At 44.7% G+C, this 17,500-nt stretch overlaps 1 protein-coding gene across 1 annotated transcript in view; it reads right to left on the bottom strand.

Moving 5' to 3' along the window:
• Positions 1-17,500, bottom strand: part of csf1ra (colony stimulating factor 1 receptor, a) — a 67,270-nt gene that overhangs the window by 4,068 nt on the left and 45,702 nt on the right. Inside the window, exons 17-21 of the mRNA XM_063192920.1 lie at positions 13,711-13,796; positions 12,733-12,803; positions 9,362-9,397; positions 8,981-9,103; positions 6,213-6,324 (exon numbers count right to left, since the gene is read on the bottom strand). Coding sequence (XP_063048990.1) covers positions 6,213-6,324; positions 8,981-9,103; positions 9,362-9,397; positions 12,733-12,803; positions 13,711-13,796 — 428 coding nt within the window. The remainder of the gene's footprint in view (positions 1-6,212; positions 6,325-8,980; positions 9,104-9,361; positions 9,398-12,732; positions 12,804-13,710; positions 13,797-17,500) is intronic.

Below are 17,500 nucleotides of genomic sequence, written 5' to 3'. Positions count from 1 at the left end.
CATTAGAATGTGTTAACTCATCTCAAACAAACAAAGATTTTCATTAAAGTTGCCTCAAATCTCATGAGCCTGAGTGTTGCGTAATGCAGCTCCAGGCATCAAAGGGTTAATATGCTCGTTGCTCCTCACATTCACCCTTCGCATGCCTGACAGCAAAATCGCTGCTCATGATTTGCTAAAAAGTTAGGTGGGCGGAGTTCAGTTCAGTTCAGTTGACTTCATTTGTACCCGTAGGTAAACTAGTCTAATGCAGTTCTCTACTTCATTTGTACCCGTAGGTAAACTAGTCTAATGCAGTTCTCTACTTCATTTGTACCCGTAGGTAAACTAGTCTTGCAGATTAAAAGAAAGATGGTGTCCTTACATACAGTACAAGACACATGACACATACAACAAACATGGAATCTAAAGATGTACATGTGTACAGTGTCGGCTATTTGTTCTCATCAGTGGTATTGTGACAGGGGTCGAGAGATGTGTCAGAGGCATCCTTCCATATAGATAAAAAGCTGCTAACCATGTTTTACAGATGTTTTATTGAGTCAATTCTGTCCTTTAGCCTTGTGTCATGGTTCAGCAACTTACCCCTCAAAAACAGAAATTCCCTTAATCAGATTGTGAAGTGGGCTGGTAAATTAATTGGAGAATCACAGCTCAACATGGAGTCTCTTTACAGTAGGCAGTTGCAGAGACTGGCGGGGTCTATCTTAAATGATACATCCCACCCACTATATGGTGAATTTCAGCCTCTCCCCTCAGGTCGTAGGTTCCTAATGCCAGCCTGCAAAACTAAGAGGTATAGATGCAGTTTTATCCCTTCTGCTATTAAAACACTGAATAGCACATGAGTCCAACATTTTAAGGTTTTCCCCTGTTTTTATATACATATTTATATATTTATTGTTTATTATTCTTCCTCATATCCTGGTTTGGAGCATTTGTCTGCTGTCTGTCATGTTTTTGTTTTTGCTGTCCCTGTTTTGTTTTGTTATTGTCCTTTGTCACTGTCATTAGTATTGGGCTGTTGGTGCAAGTTTTTTTTTTTTTGTGTGTGTCAGTACTTTGTTGTCTGTGTAAGCTTTTGCTACTTTTGCCTGCAACCAAATCTACCTTCGGGTACAAATAAAGTTACCTACCTACCTACAGTATATCACGAAAATGAATACACCCCTCACAGTTTTGCAGATTTTTGAGTATATCTTTTCATAGGAAAGCATTACAGAAATGTAACTTTGACACAATGATTACTGACCTTTTAACAACATATTTAACCGCTTAAATTTCTTGTTCACTCAGAAAAAAACTAAATACAGCCATTAATGTTTGAACATGTACTCACAAAAGTGAGTACACCCCTGATTAAAATCCGGTAGAGAAGGGGCTATGTTGGCTCGAATCGTCTCGAAATGAAACGAAATGAAAAGGGATGACAAGGGTGTGCATGGGTGACAGTGCATGTTGACATGCATGTTTCTTTTAGGTGTATTTCAGATTGCCAATGTTGACAGCATTCATGCATCCCCAAACCATGTCAGTCCCACTACCATGCTTGGCTTATGAGAGGATACACCTTTTTTGTAAAACTCACTTGTTTACCACCACACATGCTTGACACCATCTAAAGCAAATTTGTTTATCTTGGTCTCTTCAGATCACACAACATGGTTCCAGTGATCCATATCCTTGGTCTGTTCATCTCTCTTGAGACCAAGATAAACAAATTTGCTTTAGATGGTGTCAAGCATGTGTGGTGGTAAACAAGTGAGTTGTACAAAAACGGTGTATCCTCTCATAAGCCAAGCATGGTAGTGGGACTGACATGGTTTGGGGATGCATGAATGCTGTCAACATTGGCAATCTGAAATACACCTTAAAGAAACATACATGTCAACATACACTGTGACTACTGAAGCAGATCATGATATTCTCCATAGGATTGCATTCAAATCTCACACCAATCTATTTAAGCCAGATGCAGACTCAAAATGTAAAAGTTCAATGCAAAGAAAGGTTGAAACGCACACTGATGACCTCCCTTGTCATCCCTTTTCATTTCGAGACGATTCGAGCCAACATAGCCCCTTCTCTACCGGATTTTAATCTGGGGTGTATTCACTTTTGTGAGTACATGTTCAAACATTAATGGCTGTATTTTGTCTTTTTCTGAGTGAACAAGAAATTTAAGCGGTTAGATATGTTGTTAAAAGGTCACTAATCATTGTGTCAAAGTTACATTTCTGTAATGCTTTCCTATGAAAAGATATACTCAAACATCTGCAAAACTGTGAGGGGTGTATTCACTTTCGTGATATACTGTACCTACCCAGAGGCCCCCCTCACACCTAATGATTAAAAAACACAGGCAATAAAGGCATTTAACACCAACGTTGCTGTTTAGCATAATACTGAACTACTTAAAAAATACTGAAATATCGCAAATGGGGCCTCTGAGGTGTTTAGAAATCCAAAGCCATTGGTAGGGGGCCCCCCTTAGTGGTGAGGCCCGGGGTTTCTGACTACTTTTCTGTAATGCCCACCTAATAATGCCAATGGCAACGAGTTTGGTCACTTCAGAGATCACTCCGCAAGTAGATCGGTCATATCTTCACTGATATGTCTTGCCTTCTGATTTTTAGCAGTATGGCAGCAGCGCGATTAACGCACGCTGCTGGTGGCCCACTGATGCTCCGGTAGGCCTAACCAACCACTTCTCAAACGTCTCAAGACGAATTGCAACAACACTAGAAGTCTTATTCAGCGATTAATGTCATCCTGACGAAGTTAATAAAAACAAAAAAGGCCGAGTGGTAGCCCATCAGGATTCATCAACATCTCATGTCCGAGTGTTGCCGTTCCAAGAAAGCAAACTGTCACTGTCCGCCGGCCGCTGTCGTGACATCTTTTATTAACACTATTGCCTAGTATTTTTTCTTTCTTTCTTTTTTTTTTTTACAAGTGAGTTCGTTTCCTTAAGGGTGTAGCCTGTAGGCTAGAAGTTGCCTCCTCCAGTCAACCATCCGGCGCACAGTGCTCTGCCTGTAGCAGGATCGATAATGATGGTCAGGGCGCACAGCAGTGCTTGGGATGCTATGCTTTTTTTCTGGAATACTGTCGCCGATTAGATAGAAATATTCCTGTTATGAACCCGAGTTTAGTAGATATCGCGCAGTGAACGAGGCAGCCTGCAAACAGTTTGAAGCGCAACGTGGCTGTAACAAGTTAGAAAGTAGCCAAACTCTGTTGCTTGGTAACCTTTTTAAATTATGAGCGTTCCACGAACTATCTTTCTTTGCGCACGCTATAAAATGGCAATAAACATGTTATTTCAAACTACTGGTTAACTATTTGTGCTTTCTAATGTTGGTAAAAGCCGCATAATAAGCGGGATAATGTATTGTCCACACGTGACTATAGGAAAATATTTCCCTTCGAAGTGGAATAACACCCCTCCGCCTTCGGCGTCGGGGGGTGTTATTCGCCTCGTCGGGAAAATATTTTCCTATAGTCACGTGTGGACAATACATTATCCCTTACGTAGCAGATGTACGTACATGGTTCATTTCAAACCAACAAGACCCCTGTCTTCGGTAGCCATTTTAAGAATGCCGTGTAAGAGAATAACTTTGGATCCAAAGTCTCTGTGGGCCATATGAAATATCACAGTGGGCCGCGTGCATGTGGCCCCGGGGCCTGAGTTTGCCCACATCTGCCCCAGCTTGAGCTCAAGCCAAACTTGATCTAGAGTTCATGTACACATGACAATCAAATATCTTGTATCTTCTATATTGTATCTTATATCAGCAAAAGAGGTAGGCCTACATATCTTGTACATGTATAGAGTTCCACATCAAAGAGGCCTGACAACAAGGTGCTTCTAGATAAGTTGTTGTGCATTAAAGATGCACCTGTTACCACCCTCTTCTACACAGGAACATTGCAATAGTTGTTGAAAAGATACCGGACTACCAGAGTAATACAACACTACGACAATACAATTTTTCCACGACACTATGCACTAAAGACCTCAGTGTGCATCATTTGAGACAGTCAGCTAGGTAGCCAGCTATGTGGTAGAACCATTGACAGTAAATAGAATGGACGCCAAATCAACGCTATTTGCCATTCAACGCTTTGAAGCCAGATTTGGGAACATTCCAACTTACATTCCACCTTAGCAACGCCAAACGCAGGTGCTGATTGGACAACAACAAGACTTCTAACTGTCAATCGAACCATGTTCTGATGCTCATTGGTCAATTTAACTTTTAATATCTCTCTAAAATAAAACATCACCACAAAAAATCACCACCCTGGTAAGTTGGAGAGCAAGGGGACCTACTAGTTGAGCGAAAAATGATCCCCCTGGAGTGGCATTTAAGGGAGATACAGGGTTTTATGTCTCTCATAGGAATGAATGGGATTTGGCCATTTTTTGGTCTTTTTGGGTCCAACCTTGGCTCCAACTTGGCTTCAACAATGAAATAGAATTTTGGCCTCCATTCTATTTACTCTCAATGGGTAGAACACATGGTGCCCCTATCCACTCAGGAGTTGGAGTCGTTCAGTGCTCTGATCACAAAAATTCCATCTCGTCTTTGCCGAAAAACTTTGTGAACTGGATTACTGTAACATTCACCATTGATAACAAGTCACAAAGATCTTTGATGATAGCATCTAATGCAAATAATCACAACCAAAATAACATCACAGAACAAGGATAACTTCCCAGTTTAGCTGTTCTTTCATTTCTTTGACATCTTTAAGCAAAACATGAGAAAACAAAACAAAAAAAAGCAAAGCAAAAAATACTTTTCCTGGTAACTAGTTACTTTTCTAGTGAAGTAATGCAATTACTTTGTTGGAGAAGTAAGTGGTACTTGTAAATAAGTAAATAAAGTGTTAATTTTTCAAAGTAACATTCCCAGCTCTGATGTGTGAGTGTGTCTGTGTCTTTGTGTGTGAGTGTCTGTGTGTGTGCGAGTGTGTGTGTGTGTGTGTCTGTGCGTGTGCGTGTGCGTGTGCGTGTGCGTGTGTGTGTGTGTGTGTGTGTGTGTGTGTGTGTGTGTGTGTGTGTGTGTGTGTGTGTGTGTGTGCGTGCGTGTTACCCAGTGTGAAGATCTCCCACAGTAGTATTCCACAGTGTGTGTGTGTGTGTGTGTGTGTGTGTGTGTGTGTGTGTGTGTGTGTGTGTGTGTGTGTGTGTGTGTGTGTGTGTGTGTGTGTGTGTGTGTGTGTGTGTGTGGGTGTGTGTGTTACCCAGAGTAAAGATCTCCCACAGTAGTATTCCACAGTGTGTGTGTGTGTGTGTGTGTGTGTGTGTGTGTGTGTGTGTGTGTGTGTCTGTGTGTGTCTGTGTGTGTGTGTGTGGTGTGTGTGTGTGTGTGTGTGTATGTGCGTGTGTGTGTGGTGTGTGTGTGTGTGTGTGTGTTACCCAGAGTAAAGATCTCCCACAGAAGTATTCCACAGTGTGTGTGTGTGTGTGTGTGTGTGTGTGTGTGTCTGTGTGTGTGTGTGTGGTGTGTGTGTGTGTGTGTGTGTGTGTGTGTGTGTGTGTGTGTGTGTGTGTGTGTTACCCAGAGTAAAGATCTCCCACAGAAGTATTCCACAGTGTGTGTGTGTGTGTGTGTGTGTGTGTGTGTGTGTGTGTGTGTGTGTGTGTGTGTGTGGTGTGTGTGTGTGTGTGTGTGTGTGTGTGTGTGTGTGTGTGTGTGTGTGTTACCCAGAGTAAAGATCTCCCACAGAAGTATTCCACAGTGTGTGTGTGTGTGTGTGTGTGTGTGTGTGTGTGTGTGTGTGTGTGTGTGTGTGTGTGTGTGTGTGTGTGTGTGTTACCCAGAGTAAAGATCTCCCACAGTAGTATTCCACAGTGTGTGTGTGTGTGTGTGTGTGTGTGTGTGTGTGTGTGTGTGTGTGTGTGTGTGTGTGTGTGTGTGTGTGTGTGTGTGTGTGTGTGTGTGTTACCCAGAGTAAAGATCTCCCACAGTAGTATTCCACAGTGTGTGTGTGTGTGTGTGTGTGTGTGTGTGTGTGTGTGTGTGTGTGTGTGTGTGTGTGTGTGTGTGTGTGTGTGTGCGTGCGTGCGTGCGTGTGTGTGTACCCAGTGTAAAGATCTCCCACAGTAGTATTCCACAGTGTGTGTGTGTGTGTGTGTGTGTGTGTGTGTGTGTGTGTGTGTGTGTGTGTGTGTGTGTGTGTGTGTGTGTGTGTGTTACCCAGTGTAAAGATCTCCCACAGTAGTATTCCGTAGCTCCACACGTCGCTCTGCACGGTGTACACACACTCAAAGATACTCTCCGGAGCCATCCACTTCACTGGCAGACGCGCCTACACACACACACACACACACACACACACACACACACACACACACACACACACACACACACACACACACACACACACACACACACACACACACACACACACACACACACACACACACACACACACACACACACACACACACACACAGGTGCAGTGAGGCGTTGAAACGCTGAGGCTGAAACGGACACGGGCACATACACACACACCAGAGGTCGCGTTAACCGACAAATGTCCGTCATTGACGGATTTTTTTGAAGGATGACGGAAAATTCTGAAGCCTGTCCGTCATTTTGACGGATCAATATTCAGGGTGATGATAAATAAATTACAAGTTTAAGTAGGCCTACACCTCTATCGAGTAGAGCAAATATGCATTTCAATTAGGTATAGTTATCAGCGCAGATCATTTCATGCTACTATCGTTTGACTTTCTCCCTCTCTCCCTGCTTGTCATACCATGCGCCGCAGCTGGGCTGTGTGGCTGGCTACAGCAGAGCGCGCGCCTCTCCACTTGTTCCAAATAATGAATTAAAATAACTAAGACGTTGCCACCATACACGTGTGACTTCGACTTTAAGATACTGAACTATGTGTAGACCTAGGCCTACTACATTTACCGACCATCTGATTTTCTGCCAATGACGAAGTTGTCCCTCTATCGCCCTTCATAGAAGTATTGTTTCATAACTCCTCGCTTGAAACATAAACAAATATGCGAATAGCCTGTTTGCTAGCCAGAACCTTCACTCAAAGGCAACGCAGGTCTAAAACGGCTTCAGGACATTAACTAATAAAAACGACGGATATTCAAGAGCCTAACCAGGCAACACAACTTACAACTTGGCAAACGTTGCCTGAAACGGCTAACCTTCTCTCATTTCGATAGCTGGTTCACCCATTATAGGCGATATATTTTTTATTCAGACAACTTTACCGCTCTCCCAGAGCCAACATATAGGCCTAAGCCGATGGGGCTACGTATAGTGAGGCTCCCTTTACCGTCGCTGACATTTTTCAACAAAGTTTTGCGAAATCTGGTCGTCTTTCTGTTGTAGGTTTCAGTGCCTTTGTCGACTGCCTGGGCTACACCTTTCTGCTTCAAGACGGCTTTCCTTTCCATCGTGCATGTTAACCCATTTAACACTGCGCCTTTGTATTACAATCGGTGTATTAATCAGAGCAAAACGAGTGACTGACAGCTGTTGCATAAAGCCCTCCACGCGTCTTTTAAAAAAGTGCTGAATCAGATGCGCGTCATGAGAGATATCTGCAGCTTTAGTGCAAGGAGGGGGGGCAGAGATAGAAAGTGGACAGCAAAATTGACTTGACTGAATTGAGAATGAATGTCGAGTGAAAGGGGGTGTATCCACAACGCTTTACTCTCAATTGGCCGCAATTGCGCATGTGTTGTTCCCGGTTCTGGGTTGTGACCCCCCACATTGAGAAAGGAGATGGAGAATTAAAAAAATAGGCGATGACGGATTTTTTTCGACCCTGTCCGTCAAAATGACGGACTGTGAAAAAATGTAGCGCAACCTCTGACACACACACACACACACGCACACAGAGGGAGAGAGATATCAAATTCTGTGTCAAGCAGAGTGTTGTCAGTCATGAGTTGGGATGGTTTTAGCAACGATACTCCATCAAAACAAGATATCCCAAACCCCGTCCACCCAATGCAAAAACTGTGAGTGCGTTTTAATAACCCCGCCCACCCAATGCAAAAACTGTGAGTGCGTTTTAATAACCCCGCCCACCCAATGCAAAAACTGTGAGTGCATTTTAATAACCCCGCCCACCCAATGCAAAAACTGTGAGTGCGTTTTAATAACCCCGCCCACCCAATGCAAAAACTGTCAGTGCGTTTTAATAACCCCGCCCACCCAATGCAAAAACTGTGAGTGCGTTTTAATATGCGACCTTGCCTCCTCCACTTGCTTCTCCTCATGACGACATCACTGACAAAAGCATTATATTTCAATATCTTGCAAAAGCTCAATTGTAGAGTCTTTTTCTCATTTGCAATTGGGATGGTGAATGAAAATCAGTCACTCAAAAATTGTTGTGGCGAGGCTGACAGCTGGGAAACTTTATCGTGTTCTCCACGGAGGAGGGGCCAGGAGGCGGGACGAGGAGACAAGCGCAAGTGGAGGAGGCAAGGTTGCATATTAAAACGCACTCAATGTGCCAAAGTCAGGTCTCCTAAGGGGGCGTTGTCCCCCCCTTCTTCTCTGTCCGTTGCGTTTGGTGGCAGCAACGTGGATTGTGCACTATCGCCATCTAAGGGGCTGAGGGATCCCAGGTGCAGCGCTAAGGGAATTGCGGAGATCCAAGGATTCATTTCCACACATGTACTCTAGTGGCATAATTTATTCTCAAACTCGTTGGTCTCCTAAAGGGGCGTTCACCTGATGTGAAATGGATCCCGGAAATGAATCAAGATGATGCATCTTGATCTACTTAAGAAAATCTTTGGCTTTAGAATGTGCGAAGAAGAGGTTTAAAATGCCACGTAAGACGGAAAGGCTGAACAAGGAAATTACATGTCTTCGAATATTGACAAATCAAGGGCAGTCAAGACAGTGTGTGTGGCTGTGTGTGTGTCTGTGTGTGTGTGTGTGTGTGTGTGTGTGTGTATGTGTGTAGTACTCACGTTGCCCTTGACAACGTAGTTAGAGTCGTTCATGATGTCTCTGGCCAATCCGAAGTCGCAGATCTTAGCAACGCGCCCGTCGCTTAGCAACACGTTACGGGCCGCCACGTCCCTGTGGATGCACTGCACACACACACACACACACACACACACACACACACACACACACACACACACACACACACACACACACACACACACACACACACACACACACACCTTAGCTACACAGATGTCAGTTAGCATCGGCAATACATCATTATACTACCATCATATCTCTGTAAATACACCACACACACACACACACACACACACACACACACACACACACACACACACACACACACACACACACACACACACACACACACACACACTCACGTTCTGGTTGGCGAGGAATTCGAGCCCCTGGGCAACCTGTAGCGAGAGCAGAAAACATTTTCTTGATCATCATCATCATCACCATCACCACCACCATCATCATCATCATCATCACCATCATCATCATCATCATCATCATCACCATCATCATCATCATCACCACCATCATCATAATCATCACCACCATCATAATCATCACCACCATCATCATCATCATCGTCATCACCATCATCATCATCACAATCATCATCATCATCATCATCATCACCATCATCATCATGATCATCACCAACATCATCATCATCATCACCAACATCATCATCACTACCATCATCACCATCATCATCACCTTGATCATCACCATCATCATCATCATCTTGATCATCATCACTATCATCATCGTAACCACAAACATCATTACCACCATCACCATCATCATCACCATCATCATCATCACTACCATCATCATCATCATCATCATCATCATCATCTTCATCATCATCACCATCGTCATCTTCATTACCATCATCACCACCATCATCATCGTCATCACCATCATCATCATCATCATCATCATCATCATCATCATTATCATCATCACCATTGTCATTATCATCGTCATCACCATCATCGTCATCACCATCGTCATCATCATCATCACCATCATCACCATCATCTTCATCATCATCATCAACAACAGCAAAAAACGTTATAAGTTGTAACATTACATTACGTTGCATAACACTTAGCTGACACTTTCATCCACAATTACTTTCAGTTATTTACAGGGTATTGGTTACAGTCCCTGGAGCAATGTGTGACTAGGTGCCTTGGTACAGGGTATTGGTTACAGTCCCTGGAGCAATGTGTGGCTAGGTGCCTTGGTACAGGGTATTGGTTACAGTCCCTGGAGCAATGTGTGGCTAGGTGCCTTGGTACAGGGTATTGGTTACAGTCCCTGGAGCAATGTGTGGCTAGGTGCCTTGGTACAGGGTATTGGCTACAGTCCCTGGAGCAGTGTGTGGCTAGGTGCCTTGGTACAGGGTATTGGTTACGGTCCCTGGAGCAATGTGTGGCTAGGTGCCTTGCTCAAGGGCACTTCACTGTTTGTCTGTTTGTCTCTGTCAGCAGGATAACTGAAAAGGTCATGAACAGATTGTTATTATTATTGTTATTATTATATCCCCGAAACGCGGAGCGTCGGGGATGTAATGGTTTTGCGTGCACCGCCGCCGCCGCGTCCGCCGCGTCCGCCGCCGCGTCCGCCGCCGCCGCCGCCGCCGCGTAAGGTCTTTCGTGTTAACGCGATAACTTTTGAACGGATGTTTGGATTTGTCCCAGATTTGGTGTGTGAATGCTCTAGGGCAGGTTCATGAACTGATTCGAATTTGGAGGTCAACAATTTCAAGATGGCCGAATTCAAGATGGCCGAATTTTTGTTTGGCCCATTACTTCTGACCGGGTGGATGGATTTGTCCCAGATTTGGTGTGTGAATGCTCTAGGGTGGGTTCATGAACTGATTACAGTTTGGAGGTTAACACTTTCAAGATGGCCGAATTCAAGATGGCCGAATTTTTGTTTGGTCCATAACTTCTGACCGGGTGGATGGATTTGTCCCAGATTTGGTGTGTGAATGCTTTAGGGTGGGTTCATGAACTGATTACATTTTGGAGGTTAACACTTTTAAGATGGCCGAATTCAAGATGGCCGAATTTTTGTTTGGTCCATAACTTCTGACCGGGTGGATGGATTTGTCCCAGATTTGGTGTGTGAATGTTCTAGGGTAGGTTCATGAACTGATTCGAGTTTGGAGGTCAACAATTTCAAGATGGCCGAATTCAAGATGGCCGAATTTTTGTTTGGCCCATTACTTCTGACCGGGTGGATGGATTTGTCCCAGATTTGGTGTGTGAATGCTCTAGGGTGGGTTCATGAACTGATTACAGTTTGGAGGTTAACACTTTCAAGATGGCCGAATTCAAGATGGCCGAATTTTTGTTTGGTCCATAACTTCTGACCGGGTGGATGGATTTATCCCAGATTTGGTGTGTGAATGTTCTAGGGTAGGTTCATGAACTGATTCGAGTTTGGAGGTCAACAATTTCAAGATGGCCGAATTCAAGATGGCCGAATTTTTTTTGGCCCATTACTTCTGACCGGGTGGATGGATTTGTCCCAGATTTGGTGTGTGAATGCTCTAGGGTGGGTTCATGAACTGATTACAGTTTGGAGGTTAACACTTTCAAGATGGCCGAATTCAAGATGGCCGAATTTTTGTTTGGTCCATAACTTCTGACCGGGTGGATGGATTTGTCCCAGATTTGGTGTGTGAATGTTCTAGGGTAGGTTCATGAACTGATTCGAGTTTGGAGGTCAACAATTTCAAGATGGCCGAATTCAAGATGGCCGAATTTTTGTTTGGCCCATTACTTCTGACCGGGTGGATGGATTTGTCCCAGATTTGGTGTGTGAATGCTGCAGGGTAGGTTCATGAACTGATTCGAGTTTGGAGGTCAACACTTTCAAAATGGTGGAATTTTTATTTGGCCCATAACTTCTGACTGGGTGGATTGATTTGCCCGGTAACTCCTTAATTTAATGGTTCACCATTTCAGTGAATCTACCATATCAGGTAGGCCTACAGTGTAATAACCAGTGTAACAACATGTAATACCATATAATACTAGTGTAATACCAGTGTAAAAATAGGCAATACCAGGTACAGTTTAATAACCAGTGTAACAATATGTAATACCATGTAATACTAGTGTAATACCAGTGTACAAATATGCAATACCATGTAATACCACTTACACACAAATAGCCTACATGATATAAGTACAAAATTGGTACATGGTGTCACACTGGTATGACGTGGTATTAAATATTGTTACACTGGTTATTACACTGTACCTAATGTGTGGTATCCACTGTAATAGTGAACCATTAAAACAGTGTTACCATTTGCCCCATTTTTTCCTTCATTTTCACAATAGTCATTTGGTTTTAAGCCTATGCACGTTATTTATCTATGTATAGATATTAAATATATTTATTTTATATTTTGTATTTATCATAAACGTTCATGAAAAGGTGGACGTGAGTGGTAGGAATGATTGGGGACTGGAAGCGTCGCGTTTCGGGGATATACCTTAAGCAGTCGAAGGCGACTGCACAGGCAGTCTAGTTATTATTGTTATTGTTATTATCATTATTATTGTTATTATACATTTCATGCTTGCATGACAAATAAAGTATATATTCTATTCTATATTCTATTCTATTATGATGATGATGATTGTTATTATTGTTATTATTGTTATTATTATTGTTATTATTATTGTTATTGTTATTATTGTTATTATTCTACCTGCAGTGAGAAGAGCAGCAGATCGTCCATGTCCACTGGCCAGGACTCACACTCCTCCTGAACGCACACCCCTACATAGACACACACACACACACACACACACACACACACACACACACACACACACACACACACACATGCGCACACACGCACGGACGCACGCACGTGCACACACACACAGAAACGCACATGTACACGCACACACGCACACACACACACACATACACACACACGCACACACACACGCACACAGACACACACACAAACGCTCGCACACACATGCACACACACACACACACACAGGCACACACACAAACGCACGCACGCACACATGCACACATGCACGCACATACGCATAGAAACACACACACTACAGTTAAATCATGTTTAAGATGATTAGTACATGTTTGTGTGTTCTTAACTGTGTGTGTGTGTGTGTGTGTGTGTGTGTGTGTGTGTCTTACCTGCAGGAGAGTGTGTGTGTGTGTGTGTGTTCTTGCAGGTGTGTGTGTGTTCTTGCAGGAGTGTGTGTCTGTGTGTGTGTGTGTGTGTGTGTGTGTGTGTGTGTGTGTGTGTGTGTGTGTGTGTGTGTGTGTGTGCGCGGTCTTACCTGCAGGAGAGTGTGTGTGTGTGTGTTCTTACCTGCAGGAGTGTGTGTGTGTGTGTGTGTGTGTGTGTGTGTGTGTGTGTGTGTGTGTGTGTGTGTCTGTGTGTGTGTGTGTCTGTGTGTGTGTATGTGCACGTGTCTTTGTGTGTGTGTGTGTGTGTGTGTGTCTGTGTGTGTGTGTGTGCACGTGTCCTTGTGTGTGTGTGTGTGTGTGTGTGTGTGTGTGTGTGTTCTTACCTGCAGGAGAGTGTGTGTGTGTGTGTGTGTGTGTGTGTGTGTGTGTGTGTGTGTGTGTGTGTGTGTGTGTGTGTGTGTGTGTGTGTGTGTGTGTGTGTGTGTGTGTGTGTGTGTGTGTGTGTGTGTGTTCTTACCTGCAGGAGAGTGTGTGTGTTGGTGCACAGGCCTCATGTCCAGGTAGCTGTCAGATGCAGAACAAGTGCTGGAAATACCACTATCACTGAGGAGGAGAAGAGAGGGGAGAGAGGAGGAGGGAGAGAAGAGAGAGGGAGAGAGAAGAGAGAGGGAGGGAGGAGAGAAGAGAGAGGAGAGAGGGAGGAGAGAGGAGAGAGAGAGAGAGAGGGAGAGAGGGAGAGGAGAGAGAGAAGAGGGAGGAGAGAGAGAGAGAGAGAAGAGAGAGGAGGGAGAGAGAGAGAGAGGGAGGGAGAGGGAGAGAGAGGAGGGAGGGAGAGAAGAGAGAGGGAGAGGGAGAGAAGAGAGGGAGAGAAGAGAGAAGGAGGGAGAGGGGGAGGAGGGAGGGAGGATAGAGAGGGAGGGAGGAGAGAGAGGGAGGGAGAGAGGGAGGAGGGAGAGAAGAGATAGAAGAAGAGAGGAGGGAGGAGGGAGAGAAGAGAGAGGGAGAGAAGAGAGAGGAAGAGAGGAGGAGGGAGAGAAGAGAGAGGAGAGAGGGAAGAGAGGGAGGGAGGGAGGGAGAGAAGAGAGGGAGAGAAGAGAGAGGGAGGGAAGAGAGAAGGAGGGAGAGGGGGAGGAGGGAGAGAGAGGGAGGGAGAGAAGAGAGAGGGAGGGAGGAGAGAGAGGGAGAGAGGAGAGAGAAGATAGAGAAGAAGAGAGGGAGGGAGAGAAGAGAGGGGAGAGAGGAGGAGGGAGAGAAGAGAGAGGGAGAGAGAAGAGAGAGGGAGGGAGGAGAGAGAGGGGGAGAGAAGGAGGGAGAGAGATAGAGAGAGAAGAGAGAGGGAGGGAGGAGAGAGAGGGAGGGAGAGAGGGAGGAGGGAGAGAGAGGGAGGGAGAGAAGAGAGAGGGAGGGAGAGGGAGAGAGAGAAGAGAGGGAGAGAAGAGAGAGAAGAAGGAGGGAGAGAGAGGGAGGAGGGAGAGAGAGAAGAGAGGAGTAGGGAGAGAGATAGAGAGGGAGGGAGGGAGAGAAGGAGAGAGGAGGGAGAGAAGAGAGAGAAGAGGAGAGAAGAGAGAAGGAGAGGAGTAGGGAGAGAAGAGAGAGGGAGGTAGGGAGGGAGGGAGGAGGGAGAGAAGCGAGGAGTAGGGAGAGAGGGAGAGAGAGAAGAGAGAGAGGGAGGGAGAGAGGGGAGAGAGAGGAAGAGAGGGAGAGAGAGGAAGAGAGAGGATGGAGAGAAGAGAGAAGAGAGGGAGGGAGAGAGAGAGAAGAGAGGGAGAGAGAGAAGGAGGGAGAGAGGGAGAGAGAGAGAAGAGAGAGGGAGGGAGAGAGATAGGGGGAGAGAAGGAATGAGAGAGATAGAGAGAGAGGAGTGAGAGAGAGAAGAGAGGGAGAGAGAGGATGGAGAGAGAGAGAGAAGAGAGAGGAAGTGAGAGAGATAGGGGGAGAGAGAGAGAAGAGAGAGGGAGAGAGAGAGAAGAGAGAGGGAGAGAGAGAGAAGGAGGGAGAGAGAGAGGGATAGAGAAGCATGTGTTACTTCCTGGTAGAACATGTCTCATTCCATTTCAACTCTTGTTCTGCTATTCATTCTATTGCCTCATTCTATTGCCTCATTCCAAACCATCAAAGTGCGTTCCAACCTGGCAACATGAATAGCAGTATCTGCCTTCACAACAGAATTCTCTTTTCTGATTGGCTGATGGGGGTGACCATTAATTCTGTGGAACCGGTCAGGCGCCAATTGTGCGACTAAGTTAGACGCACATAGAATCTTCGTTTGTAATGCGGACTGCATGTAAGGGATAACGATGTAGAAACCATGCACATAGTCTACGGAAAATGTAATAATCACAACGTCGGCATTCCAAGACGAAGATTCAAGATGCGTCTAAGTTTCACGCCCACGTAGCGATGCGTCCATCTTGCTCTCAAGATACTGGAGCAGTTGACAGCAACTTCACAGCCATTTTGAGTAGTTTATGTTTATGTTTTTCTTGTCTTTCAATATTGCTATTTACAAGCTCCATTTTTCTTGTTTTGCTTTTCTATATATAACATCAAACCTGTTTTGAGTATGTGAGTGATTCTACGATTCGGCTGCGCTTTAAAGTCCATGGATTTTATTTGTCAATTCCACTAACTCTTAACTGCATCCAATGATGTTTTGGGCATTAGCACACATTTATATTTCGTATAATACAGAAAGTGTAGACATGGCATTATTTCCCTCAGCAAGAATGAATATTTAATAATGGTTTTGGGCGTTTTCATGCCGTCCTGTTTTCCAAATGTCAGATTCAGTCTTCATATTAGCATATAAAGAAACTTGTTTTGCCCAAGACTCAAGATTCACAGTAATCATCACAATATGACAAAACTGTCAGAAAGACCACTGTCCTCTCCATTATACATGAAATTTGCCATTTTGTGTGTGTCCACGAAAACTGTGTTATGAATGTAACGGATAACGATGTAGAAACCATGCACATAGTCTACGGAAAATGTAATAATCACAACGTCGGCATTCCAAGACGAAGATTCAAGATGCGTCTAAGTTTCACGCCCACGTAGCGATGCGTCCATAGAGGTAGAAAATAACACTAGAGAGGACCCCGCCCCCCTTTTTACGACAATCTGTAGCGGCCATTATCTGTAGGTAGATCAGAGAAATGGAAATTAGTGGAGAACGAGGCTCACCTGGCTTAATCATGTGAAAATGTCCATCAACACACAATACAAGGACAATAGTTGAAGTGTGTTGCTAACTATGTTCATAAAATATATACTTTGATTTTTAAATGTATTTTATCGACTCATATGATTTAAGTAGATATTTAGCCTGGCATTTCAAATCTGGTCTTTGATTAAAGTGTTACTTCATATTTACACAGTTTTAGTTAATTTCTTGACAGGGGTGGGCGTGTTCTCCATTGACTTGCATTGCCTGAAAGTACCTACACTACCTACGGAAGTTGGGAAGCTCCAGCTGCCATTTCCCAGTGCTGTCGCACATTGCTGTGTCCTCTCTAGTGTTATTTTCTACCTCTAGCGATGCGTCCATCTTGCTCACAAGATTCTGGAGCAGCTGCAGCTGGCATAGTTTCTGGAACTTCACAGACAGTAAGGGGTCAAACACACCAAAGCCGAAGGGAACGGTCGCGGGACGAATGCGGTCTTTCTGCTTAGTTTCGGCCGGTGTGTTTTTCTCTGCCTTTCACACTGACAGCGTCGGCGTGCATGGCCAGTCCTGTTCAAAACCCCCCCCACAGCCAAAGCTAGTGTGCTACTTTGCCATTCATTTGAATGAGACTATGCCGGTCGCTGGCGTGAAAAATACGCTTGAGTTTTATTTTCCAAATGCAGCGCGGCGCGGCGCGGAGCTGGCTCCCGCACCGCTGACGCCCGACTACCGCCGGCTGGTGTATAAGGACAGATATGTTTCAATGTATTTTCACAGACGCCGGTGAAAAACGCTGCTGTTCCGCGACGCTTTACCGCCCTAGTGTGTAAGACCCCTAAGTGATTAAAAAGTACCTAACGACAGATAAGTGGGATAACGGCCCTCGAGGTCGGCCGGTTCCACTAAGTGAATGGGGGAGACAACTCAGTCTCCGTGTTTGCCATTAGCTTCGTGGCACCGGACACCTCGTTTATTTCCATAAATAGCATCACAGGACACTCGTTCTCAAACTTTTCCCATCATTCCCCCCTTCGGAGGGTCTGGATGCTTCCGAGTTTTCATGAATACTTACCACCACCATCAAATTCTAAGTATTCATTATGACTGGAAAAATTGCACTTTTCATACATGAAAAGGG

The sequence above is a fragment of the Engraulis encrasicolus genome, unplaced genomic scaffold, assembly GCF_034702125.1.
Source record: "Engraulis encrasicolus isolate BLACKSEA-1 unplaced genomic scaffold, IST_EnEncr_1.0 scaffold_26_np1212, whole genome shotgun sequence".
In the NCBI taxonomy this organism is placed as follows: domain Eukaryota; kingdom Metazoa; phylum Chordata; class Actinopteri; order Clupeiformes; family Engraulidae; genus Engraulis; species Engraulis encrasicolus.
This window is presented reverse-complemented; position numbering and strand designations above follow the sequence as displayed.